We start from the raw sequence: 16,034 nt of genomic DNA on the forward strand, positions 1-16,034 counted from the left end.
TTCCGAGGTTTTTGAGGACGTCAACGCACAACTCAAGGCAGTGCCATGAGGGTCCAGGCCAGGGCTGTTGCTACAGCGGCGTGTGTGCCCCAGCAAAAGCGGTCTGGCGCCGCCCCTGGCGCCGCTCCTCGGCGCCCCCCAGAGGCCGAGAGGCGCGCCACAGCCTGTCCTCTGTTCCTGGCCTGTGACGTCACGCGGCCACTTTCCCAGGCTGGCTGCGGGACTGGGAGGGAAAGAGGGCGGCCGCACACTCGGCGACAGGGCGGCCTTTACGCGGAGGCCACGCAGCGGCTGGCACGGCTCGCTCACCTGCACTTCCGCCCACGCTCCAGCCAGCAAGCAGCTTTTACTCGACGCGGCCCGCCGGACGCCCGCAGGTGAGACGATGAGCCGCCTGCCCGTCCGCCCGGAGCGCGAGCGACGGTGTTAGCTAACGCCGGCGTCGGCGGCCGGGCTTGCCGGACGAAGGCGGACGGCGCCGCTCCGGCCAAGCCACCGACCCCCGCACGCAGCATTCACGCACCGTGCGCGCACCGTTCACGCATTATTCACGCACTGTTGTGTCAGTTTGTGTCGACGTGTAACACTGCTGCCATTATGGCTCGCGTTGACTTGCCTTGTTCGTGACAAAGGCAACATTGTTTGCTACATACCAGACCGCCTTCAAAAGCACGCCCGTTTTCGCCTTGCGCGTTGTTTGAAGCGTTTTGCCAGAGCTGCCTAACATTTGCTTCACACCGTTGGACAAACGTGTGACCTGTGTGACATTCGGCGCCCGCGAAACGAAGTGAGCAGCTCGGGCTTCTTCTGGAAACGGCGTCAACCTGTGCACTCCGAAGCCCCGCCGTCGGCTCCGCCGTCGTCATGATGCTTGGGGCTCCAACGGCAAGTCCGTCTGAAAGGACTCCGTTTTCAGCCGCCCCGTACACAGAAACGGAAAGCGTCACCGCCGAATGCGACATAGGAGGGTTCGGCATCTGGACGTTTGCAGTTTGTGGCTGCAAACTGAGTCAAATGCAAACTTTGGCGGTTTCTCGACGCGAGCTGACAAGCAAAGTTGAGAAGCGCGTGCGTGCGTGCGTGCGTGCGTGCGAGCGAGCGACACTCAGCCTTTCTGTTCACAAGTGCGCGTGCACGTCCTGCATGTGACACAGATGACCGAAATGACAGAGATGGCAAAAATGACACAGATGGCAGCGATGCCAAAAATGAGTGAGTGTAGAAAATACCCAAATAAAGTATGGATCGAGGAGAAACGAGCACAGTAAGAAAGTATCTGTCCTGTGTTACTGTGCACCTGTGGTGACTCCATTAAGGCGAGAAGTCAGTCATGTGACCGGGCGAACAAGTCGCGTGACCGGCGAGGGCCAAGGTGACACAGGAAGTGGCGAGCGCTCTGCAGATGATTGATCTTTATGACGGATGCGATTGGCCGCAGGTTAATGTTTCACACGCTTTACGGGTCGTGCGGATGACTCGCCGACAGGCCGCCGACAGGCCGCCGACAAACTTTGCATCCGACGAGAAAAAGCCTCCGAGTGGAGTCTGACGAGGAAATGAGCCCAGGCGCGGTCACGGCGTGCGTCACGATAAGAACGAGGAGCGCGGGCCAAAGGTCGCGTGCGGCTCGACAAGATGGCCGACGTTACGCGCGGCGGCGGCGGCAAGCTCGTAACCTTTCCGCTTGCGCCTTCGCGGCTAGAGAGCGAGGAGCGGAAGGCATAAACGAGTGATGCCGCCTTTCCCTGATGTCATATGCGACTGATATCAAACATCAATGATGACAGTGAGGTCACACACCAGTGTGTCCAACATCGCCAATGCGGTCGGGGCGCCGTGACAGCCGACGTGTGAATATTTGGCCGCTGAGGGGTGTCGCGGACGATAGCGTCGAGCGGATGAGCGAGGTCGCGTGCGTCGCCGTCCCCTAAGGCTTGACGGTCACCGTGGCGATGCCACCGGCTGCCGATCCATAGGCCCCGGAGCGGCTTGCCGGGAAGGTCGCGGGAGCGAGGGCAGCTTACGTCTCTTGTTGATTTCAAGCGGTTGTCGAGGTGCGCGGCGCCTCCGTCTTGCCAACCGGCTCGAGGAGCCGCCGCGCACCTCGACGCGAGCGGCCGCCGGAGCCCGCTGACTTTGGAAAGCTGAGCGTGTCTGTCGCCGTTGCTCTCCAGAATCCAGATGGAGGACGGCAAAGCCGTGTGGGCGCCGCACCCCGCCGACGGCTTCCAGCTGGGAACCATCGTGGACATCGGCGCCGACAGTCTCACCGTGCAGCCCCTCAAGCGCGACGCCAAGGTCAGACTCGAGCTCCACCTCACATCAGCTGGCCAGCTTCAGACGCGACGGGAAGGGAAAATGGCGTCGCCCCGCAGGCAGAGCCTTGGAGCGTTTTGCAATACCTTGTCCTTTCGCTAGCTTTGCAGGAGAGAGCAAATGTCCACTCCGATGACCGGGAATGTACATTTCCCGTTGAGATTTTGGACAATCGGTAGTGAAACGCAGCCTCCGTGAATTGTTGCAACTTGGGATTTGGTCGTTCACTTCCTCAACACAAGCTAACCGTCTTGACGCGAGGCTCGTCTTTCGTGGGACCTGCCGCTTTAGCGGGTTGCTCGCAAAAGAGGAAAAGAGTGGCCACGCTGTCTCCGGGACAAACGGGCGGCTGCCCTTTCCGCGGACTTCGTCGGCCCTCATCCGTCTTTGTGCCTTTGCGCGCGTCACCTCTGGAATGAGGCGGGGCAAGAGAAAAGCCTTTTGGGTGCGGGCGGGGCCATCTGCAGTTTGGAACGATTTGTCCTCGCGGCCACGCCTAGCAAGCGGGCGGCCCGCCAAGAGCCACCGCTGCTTTTTTTTTTTTTCACGGTTTGATGTGTGCGCAGACGTTCGTGGCCGCCGTCAGTCAAGTGTTCCCTGCCGAAGACGACGCCGACAAGCACGTGGAGGACAACTGTGAGTTCTCCTCCCTTGGCGACCGGCTGCACGGTTTGAATGTTGTGACGAAGGCGCGTGGGCGTGTCCCCCTGCAGGTTCCTTGATGTACCTCAATGAAGCCACGCTGCTCAACAACGTGCGCGTCAGATACAGCAAAGAGAAAATCTACGTGAGTTGCCTTTCCCTCTCAGCCTTTGCAGCCAAAAAAGAAAAGCTTCTGTGGTGGTGGTGGTGGTGGTGGTGGTGGTGATGATGATGATGATGATGATGATGATGATGATGATGATGATGATGATGACGACGACGACGACGACGACGACGACGACGACGACGACGACGACGACGACGACGACGACGACGACGACGACGACGACGACGACGGCGACGGCGACGGCGACGGCGACGGCGACGACGGCGGTGGCGGTGGTGGTTGGGGGGCGCGGCGGCCATGAAGGTGTGTTTGGCCACACTTGCCGTGCAGCTTGGAAGCGGCGCGCAGAGACAGCTAGCCGGTGGCACCTTACTAGCTCGGCTTTCCCTGGCACCAGCCTGCAGACTTGTTAAAAGCTTGGCGGGAATCCTTCCCTGGCCGCAGGAGCGGCGCTTGTCCAACTTTTTACTTTTTACTTTTTACTCCACCTGCGCCGCCTGCGAAAAACTGGGCTCTCTAAGTACGGGTTAGTGTCAATCCAACAGGGAGCGACCGCGAGCCATTGGTGGCCACGTGCTACCGGCCTACCGTCGGACGACTCCCGACGCGGCCGATGACGCGTATCTTGATGGCAAGTGTCGGCAATCAACAGATTTGCCTCGGTTGTCGTTTCGCTCAGACGTTCGTGGCCAACATCCTGATCGCTGTCAACCCGTACTACGACATACCCAAGCTTTACTCGCCGCAGACCATCCAGCAGTACCGCGGCCGCTCGCTGGGGACGCTCCCGCCGCACGTCTACGCCATTGGTGAGAGGCGGCCGTTGCGGAATCCCGGCCGCCCGCTCGCTCGCCCGCCCGCTCGCTCGCTCACGCCGCCGCTCTCGATACGCAGCCGACAAGGCCTACAGGGACATGAAGGTTCTGAAGATGAGTCAGTCCATCATCGTCTCGGGGGAGTCCGGCGCCGGGAAGACGGAAAACACCAAGTTTGTGCTCAGGTGAGTCCTCGCCGCGGAAGCCCGCTTGCTATCGGCGTGACGTGGCGCGCCGTTCGGCCGACAGGTACCTGACGTCGTCGTACGGGACGGGCCAGGACATCGACGAGAGGATCGTGGAGGGTACGCGGCCGCCGGAGCTCGCCGGAGCTCGCCGGAGCTCGCCGGAGCTCGCCGGCCGCTCTTCTCCGTGACCTTGTGACTTTGCTTGTCCCGAGCAGCCAATCCCTTGTTGGAGGCCTTCGGCAACGCCAAGACGGTGCGCAACAACAACAGCAGTCGCTTTGGGAAGTTTGTGGAAATCCACTTCAATGAAAAGGTATTTGCGCACATCGGCTCACTACCAGTGAATGAAAGCCCTCAATGACCATCCGAATGAACCTCTCCAAGAAGGGCCACTCGAGCCTTGTTTGCCGGTCCCTCCTCGACCTGGCTACCTTTCCGTCCTCGTCCCTCCTCCGCCCTTATTCATGGAAATGGCCGTCCGCCCTCGTCCTTTTAAAGCCGTCCGGTCCTTCCGTTGCGTCGGTTAGGCTTACGCGCATCCGCGGCCTGACGTACGCAGCGGGAGTCGGAAGGCAAGCTAGCACTTTTCAAGGGATGCGGTCAGGCGCAAACAAATCCGAGAGGGCGCTTCAAGTCGCATTCCAGCGCGTGTAAGCCTTTTGCTCGGGAAAGTACTTGCATGCGATATTTCCGGTAACGTTCCATCCCTACTTTGTTGCCTGCGTTTAGAACGCGGTGGTGGGGGGCTTTGTGTCGCACTACCTTCTGGAGAAGTCTCGCATCTGCCGTCAGAGCGGCGAGGAGAGAAACTACCACATCTTCTACCGCCTGTGCGCCGGCGCGCCCGAGGACATTCGACTCAAGTTTCACCTCAGCTCGCCGGATACGTTCAGGGTAGGACGGTCGCCGCCGTGACCTCCCGATGACGCCGGCTGTGAAGCTGCTCGGCGGGGGGCGGGAGGTGGCGGGGGGGGGGTGGGGGGGCGCCGCGTGCGCCGCATGGTCAGCGTGCCGACGGGCTCTGTGTGTGTCTTTCAGTACTTGAACAGAGGATGCACTCGCTTCTTTGCATCCAAGGAGACGGACAAGCAGATCCTGGAGAACCGCAAGAGTTCCGAGGTAGCGTCCACCTTGTCGCGTTGTCGTCGACGGCCCGGGAGGTTTTGAGCAATACGGGGCCACCTGGACTCAGGCGCGTGCGTCTACTTGTGTGTGTGCGCGCGCGTCAGCACGTGAAGGCGGGCCCGCTGAAGGACCCCCTGCTGGACGACGGCGGCGACTTCCAGCGCATGCTGGTGGCCATGAAGAAGATCGGCCTGGACGACGTAGAGAAGCTGGACTTGTTCCGCGTGGTGGCCGGCGTGCTGCATCTCGGCAACGTCGACTTTGAGGAGGCGGGAAGCACCTCGGGTGAGGGGGCGGGGCTAGATTGCGCCAAGGTCGCCGCGGCGTCAAATCATTTAGCGCCAGCGCGAGAGCTGCCGCCCCCGTGCGATGGCGTCTCCATCTGCGTCTGTCAGGCGGCTGCAGCATCAAGAAGCAGTCGGGCCAAACGCTGCAGCACTGCGCTGAGCTGCTGGGTCTGGACCAGCTGGACCTGCAAGGAAGCCTCACCTCCAGGGTCATGCTCACCACAGCGGGGGGCGCCAAAGGAACCATCATCAAGTAGGCCGTCCGCCAAATGTCAGCCTAGCGTAATATCATCATATGAACCTCACCGTGCGTGGAGGTTGGCCATATATGAAAAGCTAACCATGTAAAAAAAGATATGAATAGAACATCACAATATTCATTTGTTTGAACGGCATTCGCAAAGAAATGGATGACCTACAATGACCCAGCATCTCATATTTAGGCACGCACGCACGCGTGGGGAGGCTCAGTTTGGGTCGAATGCGTTCTGTTCCGCTTCATCTGGCGATTAGCGTGGCTCTCAGACATCCATCATCCATCCATCCATCCATCCATCCATCCATCCGTTCGAGGTGGCCCGCAATTGCCTCCAATTGAAGCGCACTAGTAGAGTAGCCACCAGAGGGTGCTGCAACTGCGCAAATGGAAAACAACTTGGCCTTTGATACACATTGGCAGCCGTTAACATTGTGGCAATTTGAATGTCGCGGCGATATGGTGACCTCCGTGGCGCCGCGCGTGCTTAGCAGTGGAAAGGAATGCTGATGGTTTGTCTGTGCGTGCTGCTCAGGGTTCCTTTGAAAGTGGAGCAGGCCAACAACGCTCGCGACGCCTTGGCCAAGGCGGTGTACAGTCGGCTCTTCGACCACGTGGTCACCAGGGTCAACCAGTGCTTCCCCTTCCAGTCGTCCGCCAACTTCATCGGCGTCCTCGACATCGCCGGTTTCGGTGCGTAAACGTGCTCGTCGTCGCCGCCGCCGCCGCCGCTCGCCACTGACCTGTTGGGCTTCCCGTTCCCGCGCAGAGTACTTTGAACGCAACAGCTTCGAGCAGTTCTGCATCAACTACTGCAACGAGAAGCTGCAGCAGTTCTTCAACGAGCGCATCCTCAAAGAGGTCAGACTTGGACGGGTCGGGCGCACTTGACATCAAGTCAACGTGCTCCATACCCGTTTCGAGTCGTTCAAATTTCCTGCCCAATTTCAATCAAAAGAGGGAAAAGGGGCACTCAGTCTTGCGTCGACCCGCAGGAACAAGAACTGTACCAGAGGGAGGGGCTGGGAGTCAACGAGGTCCACTATGTGGACAACCAGGACTGCATCGGTAGGAAAAGCGCACGGGCCGCGCTCTGCACTCCGGACCGGAGAGCGGGGCGCTGACTCGAGACGTGCGCCTCTGCTCGCAGACCTGGTGGAGGCCAAGGTGCTGGGAATCCTGGACATCCTGGACGAGGAAAACCGGCTGCCGCAGCCCAGCGACCAGCACTTTGCCGACACGGTGCACAGCAAACATAAGAACCACTTCCGCTTGACCGTAAGTCGGACGCTCTGTGCGGGCTCCTTTTCAATCTCCTCAACAAGCGGCGGCGTTTGGCAGGTGCCTCGCAAGTCCAAGCTGGCCGTCCACAGAAACGTGAGGGACGACGAAGGATTCATCATCCGACACTTTGCGGGAGCCGTCTGCTACGAGACGGTGCGTGGCGCGGCCGCCGTCGAAAGTCGCCGCCGCCGCCGTCCGCCCGCCGCTGAGGCCGCCTCGTTGAATCCTCAGAACAAGTTTGTGGAGAAGAACAACGACGCGCTGCACACGTCGCTGGAATGCCTGCTGAGCGAGTCCAGCGACCGATTCATCCGAGAGCTCTTTGACAACGCCAACGACGGCAAGCAGAGGGCCGGCAAACTGGGATTCATCAGCGTGGGGAACAAGTTTAAGGTGACGGACGCACTTGAACCGCTCCACTTGGGCGCCGTCCGAAACGGGATCTTTTCGCCAACAAGTATACGAATCACGGGCCGAGCATTTGGCCGACTTGCGCTCGCTCGTCCCGAAGAATTTGCGGAGCGATTTGCGACGCGACGAGTCTCAGCCCAAACTTTCCAGCGCTTGCCCTGCTCGCGTCGCCCTCTCGCTCGGCCAAAGCTTTTTGGCCGGCAAGGGGACGTGAGACGTGAGCCACGCGGCTCCTCCTCCAGTCAAGTGGCATGCGGGGGGGGGGGGGGGCCCGCCGCGATCCGGTCGCGTCGCGAGGACGAAGGCCTTGACGGCGAACGCCACCGGACTTGTGTGTTTGTTCCGTCCGCAGACTCAACTGAACATCCTGCTGGACAAGCTGCGCAGCACGGTCAGTACGCGCCTAGCCAGCTTTAAGCCCGAGCCGCAGCGCCGCGTGACCCGCCGTCCGTCGCGTCGCTCGTTGCGGCTCAGGGTTCCAGTTTCATCCGCTGCATCAAGCCCAACTTGAAGATGGTCAGCCACCAGTTTGAAGGCGCGCAGATCCTCTCCCAGCTGCAGTGCTCAGGTCAGTCGCGGGCGTGGCCCGGAGCTCGCCGCGAAACGGAGCCGTCGTCATGGCCGCTCCCGCGTGACCGCCGTCCTCTCCCTCTCCCTCTCCCTCTCCCTCTCCCTCGCCCTCTCCCTCTCCCCCCCTCCCCCTCCCCCTCCCTCCCTCTCCCTCTCCCTCTCCTCGCCCGCCATTGTTGCCGCACGCCCCGTGTCCGCCGAGCAGGTATGGTGTCGGTGCTGGACCTGATGCAGGGCGGCTTCCCCTCCAGGGCTCCTTTCCACGAACTCTACAACATGTACAAGAAGTACATGCCCCCCAAGCTGACGCGGCTCGACCCGCGCCTCTTCTGCAAGGTCAGTCTGCAGCGCGGCCGCCGGAGCCCGGGGCGGGGCCCCTCACGCGTTGACCTTTGACATCGCTGCTCTCGTGGGCTCACGCTTTTGCCGACTTTTCACCTGTGCTGCGCCGTACGTTTCAGGCCTTGTTCAAAGCTTTGGGACTGAACGAGAAGGACTACAAGTTTGGGCTGACTCGAGTGTTCTTCCGACCCGGGAAGGTTGGCGCCGCGCCCGCCGCCGAGGAGCTGGGCTTGCCGCCGCCGACCTTTTCCTCTTTGCGCCGCTTGCCTTTTTAGTTTGCCGAGTTCGACCAGATCATGAAGTCGGACCCGGATCACCTGGCGGAACTGGTGCGGCGTGTCAACACCTGGATCGTCCACAGCCGCTGGAAGAAGGTCCAGTGGTGCGCGCTGTCCGTCATCAAGCGTGAGTGCGCGCCCGGCGTGATGTTTCTTGTTGCCGCGGCAACATTTTTGGCCGTGGGCCCTCCTTCCTTGTCCTCGGCTTCCTTCGCCTCTTTTCTGCTTGTCCCCGTCCTCCTCCCCGGCTCTCTCCGCCTACTCGCCCTTGTCGGCGGCGGCCTCCTCGGCCTCCTCGGCCTCCTCGGCCTCCTCGGCCTCCTCGGCCTCCTCGGCCTCCTCGGCCTCCTCGGCCTCGTTTTCAGCCTCCTCCGGCCCACTCGTTCTCCTCTTCCTCCTCCCCTTTGGTCTCGGCCCCCTCGGGCCCCCTCAGGCCCCTGGTCCCCTCGTCCCCTTCGTGTGGAGTTTTGATGTCAAGGCCACGAGGACTCTTGCTCTGTCGGCTTCCCCGGTCCCGGACGTCGCGGCGTGCGCCGGAGGCCGCGGGAAGCGTGTCGTTGACGTGTGCCGTTGTGTGTTTGTGTGCAGTGAAGAATAAGGTGTTGTACCGGCGCGGCGCGTGCATCGTCATGCAGAAGACGGTGCGCATGTGGCTCTGCAAGAAGAAGCACAAACCTCGGTGGGTCCGCCGTCTTGGTCCTCGTCCACACGTCCGTGTCTTCTTCTTCTTCTTCTTCTTCTTCTTCTTCTTCTTCTTCTCGCGCTCTGCCCCAGATGTTCGATCTTCATCTTCCTCCTTTGCGTTGTTCCTCAACGCTCGCGCCCCTTTTGGTTCTTCTTCATCGTCGTCAGCTTTCGCCTCATTGTGCACCGCACACGCGCCAGTCCGCCCGCGTGTAATGCGCCCGTTTGCTTCAGGATCGACGGGCTGGTGAAGGTGCGCCACCTGAAGAAGAGGATGGAGCTCTTCAACGAGGTGGTGGCCGGACTCAAGGAGGGCAAAGAGGAGATTAGCGCTCAGGTGGAGCGGCTGGACGCCGACATCTGCGCCCTCATGGTCAAAATCAAGGTGGGTCACCCACGGGGAGGCGGGGCGGAGCGGAGCGGAGCGGCCCGGCCCGGCCCGCCCCGCCCCGCCCCGCCCCGCCCCGCCCCGCCCCGCCCCGCGAGCGTGTATGTCACCGGCACCGTCGGGCTCCGCCTTGCCAGGCTACCGAGATGCGGCGCACGGACATCGAGCACGACTACCGCGCCCTGGTGGTGCGCTCGGAGCAGCTGCTGAGCGCCCTGCAGAACAAGAGGAAGGAGGAGGAAGAGCGGGAGCGTCTGCGCCGCATCCAGGAGGAGATGGAGAGGGAGAGGAAGAGGAGGGAGGAGGAAGAGCGCCGCCGCCGGGAGGAGGAAGACGAGAGACGCGCGTAAGTCTGGAGACGGCAAGCAAACGCCCTCGCCGAGCCCCCGGCTGGCCACTCGCCGCCAAGCGGCAAAGGCCAGGGCCTCCAAACGCTTGACGTCCGCCACGCCGGCAAGCCCCTCGCGATCGCCACCCGCGCCAAACCAAACCAACACCCGCTCCCACGTCCTAATTGCTTGCTTTTGGCGAGCTGGCGTCGCACGCGTCAAACGTGGCCTCCGGCGCCAAAAGAAAAACATCCTTTTCCTGCCCGGCAGCAAAGCGGAGATGGAGACGAAGAGGAAGCAGGAAGAGGAGGAGAGGAAGAGGAGGGAGGAGGAGCAGAAGAGGCTGCAGGTGTGTGCACTCGTTCCACCGGGCTTACTGCCGCTGACACGTTTGGACGGCGCCAGCAAATGTGGACCGACAAGTCACAAGGCGGTTGTCGCTCTCGCTCTGGCTCTGGCTCTGGTGCGCGCAGTTGGAAATGGAGCAGCAGCTGGAGGCGGAGCGCGAGGAGGAAATCTCTCGGCAGGCCGTTCTGGAGCAGGAGAGGCGAGACCGAGAGCTGGCGCTGAGGATCGCGCGGAGCGAAGCCGAACTCATTCCGGACGAATCGCACAACGACGCCTCCCTCCGCAGGTAAAGGCCCCCCCGGCCCCGGCCCCGCCCCCGCGCGTCACGGCGCATCGCGCGAAGCGCCGCAGACAGGCACGTTGGCACGGCAGCTGTGTTTTTAACGCCTCCTTGTTCTCCTCCCGGCAGCGCCGAGTCTCCGCTTCCGTCGTCTCCTGAACGAGCAGCGTAAGACCTTTGAACTTTGAACTCGCACTGCCTCTAACCTCCGACCTCTGACCTCTTGCATGCCCCGGAGTCCCACAGGAAGTGTCTTCCGATTGGACCCGTGGGTCACGTCAGTTGCACATGCGTGACGGCGCTCTGATTTTGTTTTTTCAGTGGTTCTGCTGGGCCCAAAGTGTCGAATTTGAGCATGTAGGTAACACAAAAAGCAAACAAAACCGAGCACCGCGACCGCCTATCCGTTGCGCGCCGTCAAGCGTTGTTAGTCGGCCATTTTGCTGAGTCGTGCTGTTGATGTTGATGATGATGATGATGATGATGATGAAACCCTGTAGGGAGGAGATGGCGAAGGAAATGAGCGAGCTTCTGGCGAGGTGCGTGCAAACGTCCCAGACGTTCCGTCTATGGGTTGCTCTCGCCTGATCGGCCGCCGGTGGGGTGCTCTCGCTTCGCGATGATTTTCAAATCCACTCTAACCGTCACGTTGATCACATATATTGATTCTTTTGTCGTCGATCAACCGTCCGCCGCTTTCCCTTTCAAATCGGCTGAATCACGAAAGGTGGCGGGGAAGCGTGCCAAGTGGCCTCCCTTCGAGTCTTCCCAACGCGCCGTCCGGCCGCCGTCTTCCTCTTCTTGTTTCACAGCTTTAGCTCGGGGATGAGCTTAAGATGTCCGCCTTCCGCTCACTTCCTGTGTCTTCTTTGTGTTTCTGCGTCCTGGCCGTCTGGTGGTCAGAGGTCCTCAGGTGCAGGCCAGCAAAGCGGCCAGCAGCGCCAACAGCAAATATCAACTCAGCAAGTGGAAGTACGCCGAGCTCAGGGACGCTATCAACACTTCCTGTGGTGAGACGGAGTCTCCGCGTGTGCGTGCGTGCGCGCGCGCGCGCGTGGGTGGAGGAAGACGGCAGGGTGTGCGTGCGCGCTGAAACGCTCGTGTGTTCCGTAGACATCGAGCTGCTGGCGGCGTGCCGTGAGGAATTCCACCGCCGGCTGAAGGTCTACCATGCCTGGAAGTCCAAAAACAAAAAGAGGAACACCGACACGGAGCAGCGGGCGCCCAAATCGGTCACGGACTACGGTACGCCGATGACGTCGCAGTTGTATTCGCTCGCGGCCTTTGGTCGGTCGCCGTTGCCGTGGCGACTCTCCGGCCGATGTCGTACGCCACCCTTTTTCGCTGTCAAAGCGCAGAAGATCAGCTCTTAAATAGACAGCAGGAAGTTGACAGGCCTCTGTTTTCCGTGTGCGTTTCATCACTTTCTGCCGTTGGCACGCGCGTGTCCGTGTGTGTAACGGCATGTTTACTTTCAGGTGGCGCACCGTCTCTGATAAAAGGCCTTAAGTGTAAGTTTTGTTTTTGCATTTAGCGTGTAGCGCAACTAAATATGCCCCGACCCTCCCCGCACTGACCCCACCCCCTCATGGTGTCTGCTCCCGTGGGTTATTATTATCATTGTGGCTCCTCTTGGGTAAGGTGAGGGTTTCCATGGCAACCTGCTCGTTCTGAAACCTGCGTGCGTGCATGCGTGTGAACGTGATGGAAAACATTTGGAGCGGGACGCCCACTGGCGGTTTGTCTTGTGCGGAAGTGGACGTCTGCCAAACTGCTTGAAGTAGCGGAAAGGAATATTTGGCTGCAAGATTCTGAACAGAAAAGAACTTGCTCCAAGTTGCTCATCGTGTATTGCCAAATGGTTGGATGTACTTCATTATCAAAGCTCTTTTTTCCACTAATAAGTGTACTTCACTATTGGACATTTTAAATCGAGAGCATTTAGAATTTAAGATTTGGTTCCGGAAATGCATTGGGGTAAAAGTACTGAGGGTGGCCGACGGGGGCCTGCAGAAGATCGGAAAGCGCTCGGTGCATCCTGTGCTGGCAAAGGAAAGCGGAAGCCGGCTGAGAAGAAGTGGGACGCTGACAAGGCTGACCGGAGCAGGCAAGAAGGCCGGGCCGGGCCGGGCCGTGGCGGCGGCCACGGCGGCCACGGCCGGGCGTGTGCCGGGCGTGTGCCAGGCAGATGGAAAGAATGCTTTGAGGAGTTGATGAACGAGGAAAAGGAGAGAGGCCATTTTAGTCACGCTGACGGGCCAGGGAGACGTTCGGAAAGGCACAAAAGAGGCCGAAAAGTGCAAGTACACGTCCCTGTAGACATCTAGGAGAAGGGGCGCTGGAGCTTTTGAGCGGCTTGTCAATTGTACCGGTTGAGAGGACGGCGGAGGAATGGAGGCAAAGTGCGTGCGCTCTTGTTCATTTTGAACAACAAGGGCGATGGACGCGCGGGCTGGCGGGAACTAGTGAGGATTGGCCTGCCGGCACATCCCCAAAAAGTCGCCGCCGTCGCCCGCTCACGCTCGTCCCCCCTGCCTCCCAACAGCCCAGCAGAACCCGGCCCCCCCTGTGCCGGCCCGCCACTATGAGGTGTCCCTGAACCGGCAGCAGCGTTTCTTCCGCATTCCGTTCATCCGGCCAGGCGACCAGTACAAAGACCCGCAGGGCAAGAAGAAGGGCTGGTGGTACGCCCACTTCGACGGGCCCTGGATCGCCCGGCAGATGGAGCTGCACCCCGACAAGCACCCCATCCTCCTGGTGGCCGGTGAGCACGTCGCTCGTCGACAGAGCGCCGCCAACACAAAAGGCAACCCAAACATCTTTTTTTTTTTCCAAGAATATGTTCCCTCCCAGCAGGCCCACGACTAAATGCACTCGTTTTTAGCCATCTGCGGGGGCGCCCATTTTGTCACTTGAAAATGACATCGCAAGTGCTCACGGGGACCAATCGCGGCCGACCAGCCTTCTGAATCGGAGCTGCGATTGGTCGTTGTGAGCCGTTGCGATGTCATTTTCAAGTGACAAAATGGCCGCCCCCGGAGACGGCTAAAAACCAGCGCCTTAACACTTATCGCAATGCCCTGTTTCAACTAGTGGGTTTGTATCGAACATATTCTTGAAAAAAAAAAAAATGTTTGCGTTGACTTCCGCGTTAAGTAGATGACAATCGACCCACTCCATCCAGCCACACGAGTCCGTTCAAGTGTCCAGTGAATTTAAAATCGTACTTGCCAGAAACATTCCAACATAGAGTTAAATACAACTAAAGTGTGCTTACCAAACATACTGTTCTCGATTCCCCCAAGAACGTTAATCACCCACCCGCCCAAACACACACACTTAATCGGCATTTTTCCCGGAGGGAGCCCGGCCGGCCGCGCAGCAGACTCGTTGCTCCTGCGGCGTCATTCCCAACCGGCAGCCGGGCGGGCACATGAGTGCGCCGCTGCTGGGGGAGCGCTTCAAGTGCGCCGCGGCAAAAATTGCACTTCAGTGGTCACAAAATGATTTGGCTTCTTTGTCCATCCGAACAAAAAAGCATCTTGTGTTCCATGGCAGAAAGCATCTCATCCGACCTTTTTGTTTGGTGTGGTGCCGTGACATTTTGTCAAACTTGAGACACGCGCCCGGGCTCAGTAAAGGTTGCGAATCCGTGGAATCTGGCCACTGACGTGTCTTTCTGGCTCCCTCAGGCAAAGACGACATGGAGATGTGCGAGCTGAGTCTGGACGAGACGGGCCTGTCGCGCAAACGGGGCGCCGAGATCCTGCCCCGCCAGTTCGAGGAGATCTGGGAGCGCTGCGGCGGCGTGCAGTACCTGCGCAGCGCCATCCAGAACCGGCAGGCGCGGCCCACCTACGCCACCGCCATGCTGCAGGCCACCTTCAAGTGAGAGCGGACCACCGAGGCCGGCTGGCAGAGAATCGCCGCCGCCTTTCCCTCCTCTGCAGCCCCAACCGACCCACCCACCCCCCACCCCCCACCCCCCTCCTTTTGCGCTTGTTTTTCTGCTTTTTCGCGCCCGGGCCCCAAGTCTGTCGGGACTCTCTGACGTTCTCCGAACGAGCGTTCGACCCGCCTCGTTCTCCTCGTGCTTGGAAACGTCAGCGGCAACCTTTTGACGCGGTGATTCTCGCTTACCTCGCGTGCGATTAATGACTCCAAATGTGGACACTAATGAATTGCGCTTAATGATCACGCCTGCAAATGTGAATTAATGACCAATCGTGACAATGTTGTTTTTTCTTTTGATTGTCGCCACTGCAGAACTATGCATTTGCCAGAAACGTTAGCCACACGGGCGCCACGCTAACATTAGCACTTCGATGCTCTCCCGCCGCTGTGCTAGCAGTGTGCGGACCGTATTCAAGCAGCCGTAGCCGCGGGCTACTTTAGCTCGCATATTGGTGTATTGAGATGCTGGGCTAGCGGCTAGCTGAATTAGCGTCAGTGTTTAAACAGCGAGCTAACTACCGGCTAGCAGAGAATCTTTTGCCAATGATTGAATGACCAATCAAACTTTGATGATTCCGTCAGGTGACCTTGTAAGCCATTTTTGAACTGGAAACTAGCGACCACACTGGATCCTTTTTCTACGACTTTTTTTTTGGGGGGGGGGGGGAGCCATGCCCTCGAGCGAGCCGCGACGTTAGCAATAAAAGCTACAAGAAGCCGCGCGTGCATAAATGCGCCGCCGTTTGAGCCATACTCGTCCGCTTCACGAGCGACTTGACCGGCCGGTTTGGCACGCAGGAAGTGCGTCCCCGCCCGATCGCAAGACCTTTGGCGTCGGGTTCATCCTTGCCTTCCTGGACCGCTGCTCGTAAATGTCCTTCGTGAAAGTGTCGTCGTCGTCGCCGCCGCCAGGTTTTGCCTCACCGGGATGTCACGCCTCTCCTCAACAGCCAATAAAAACGCACTCGTGTGTCACCTGACTCAAGTTGTTGAACGTGTCTTTGCAGTGATTCTTTGAACATGAATGAGTCCCTAGACACGGGAGCTTGTCTTTGAACACGTCAACGAGGCTTCGAATGACTCTCTGACGTTGGCCTTTAGCGACGAGGCCTTAACTTTGTTCCGACTCTTTGATGTCCTCACTACGAGCATTCCGATGAGTGTTCCGAACGAACGCTTCGCCCTCCTACTTTCGTGCTAGCAAACGTGTCTTTGAAAATGCGGACATGGCTTTGAGCGGGTCTTGCGATGAGCCTTTGTGAATGTGCCGTGGCATTTTGCCCCTAAAGTTTTTAGACATTGCAAGTGTGCAACTAAAACACGAACACATGTACTCACGCCAGTGCAGCCATGAAATTCGATAGTTTTAAAAAAATTGACCAATATTTTCTGTTGCTCCACAATTCAGCC

At 59.5% G+C, this 16,034-nt stretch overlaps 1 protein-coding gene across 6 annotated transcripts; it reads left to right on the forward strand.

The window, feature by feature from the left end:
- Positions 1-175: 175 nt before the first annotated feature.
- Positions 176-15,609, forward strand: LOC147128631 (unconventional myosin-VI-like). Of its 6 annotated transcripts, XM_086018120.1 has the most exons (36): positions 176-377; positions 2,175-2,298; positions 2,883-2,952; positions 3,030-3,103; positions 3,765-3,894; positions 3,980-4,085; positions 4,150-4,205; positions 4,304-4,401; positions 4,818-4,982; positions 5,127-5,207; positions 5,318-5,498; positions 5,609-5,753; positions 6,292-6,449; positions 6,526-6,617; positions 6,752-6,824; positions 6,907-7,034; positions 7,098-7,193; positions 7,272-7,433; positions 7,804-7,842; positions 7,926-8,019; positions 8,227-8,357; positions 8,483-8,560; positions 8,639-8,768; positions 9,230-9,320; positions 9,560-9,710; positions 9,851-10,059; positions 10,313-10,391; positions 10,516-10,676; positions 10,800-10,838; positions 10,992-11,027; positions 11,171-11,209; positions 11,574-11,680; positions 11,784-11,915; positions 12,149-12,181; positions 13,216-13,434; positions 14,363-15,609. In XM_086018120.1, the coding sequence occupies exons 2-36, from the start codon at positions 2,182-2,184 to the stop codon at positions 14,560-14,562; spliced, it is 3,900 nt and encodes a 1,299-aa protein (XP_085874246.1). In that variant the 5' UTR covers positions 176-377; positions 2,175-2,181; the 3' UTR covers positions 14,563-15,609. The 6 variants fall into 6 exon arrangements, with proteins under 6 accessions (XP_085874246.1, XP_085874248.1, XP_085874249.1 ...); XM_086018121.1 differs by lacking the exon at positions 12,149-12,181 and having other exon boundaries at positions 177-377; XM_086018122.1 differs by lacking the exons at positions 10,992-11,027; positions 11,171-11,209.
- The last annotated feature ends 425 nt before the right edge of the window (positions 15,610-16,034 follow it).

This window comes from Filicampus tigris, chromosome 20, assembly GCF_054856515.1.
Source record: "Filicampus tigris isolate MCC_2025a chromosome 20, RoL_Ftig_1.0, whole genome shotgun sequence".
NCBI classification, from domain to species: domain Eukaryota; kingdom Metazoa; phylum Chordata; class Actinopteri; order Syngnathiformes; family Syngnathidae; genus Filicampus; species Filicampus tigris.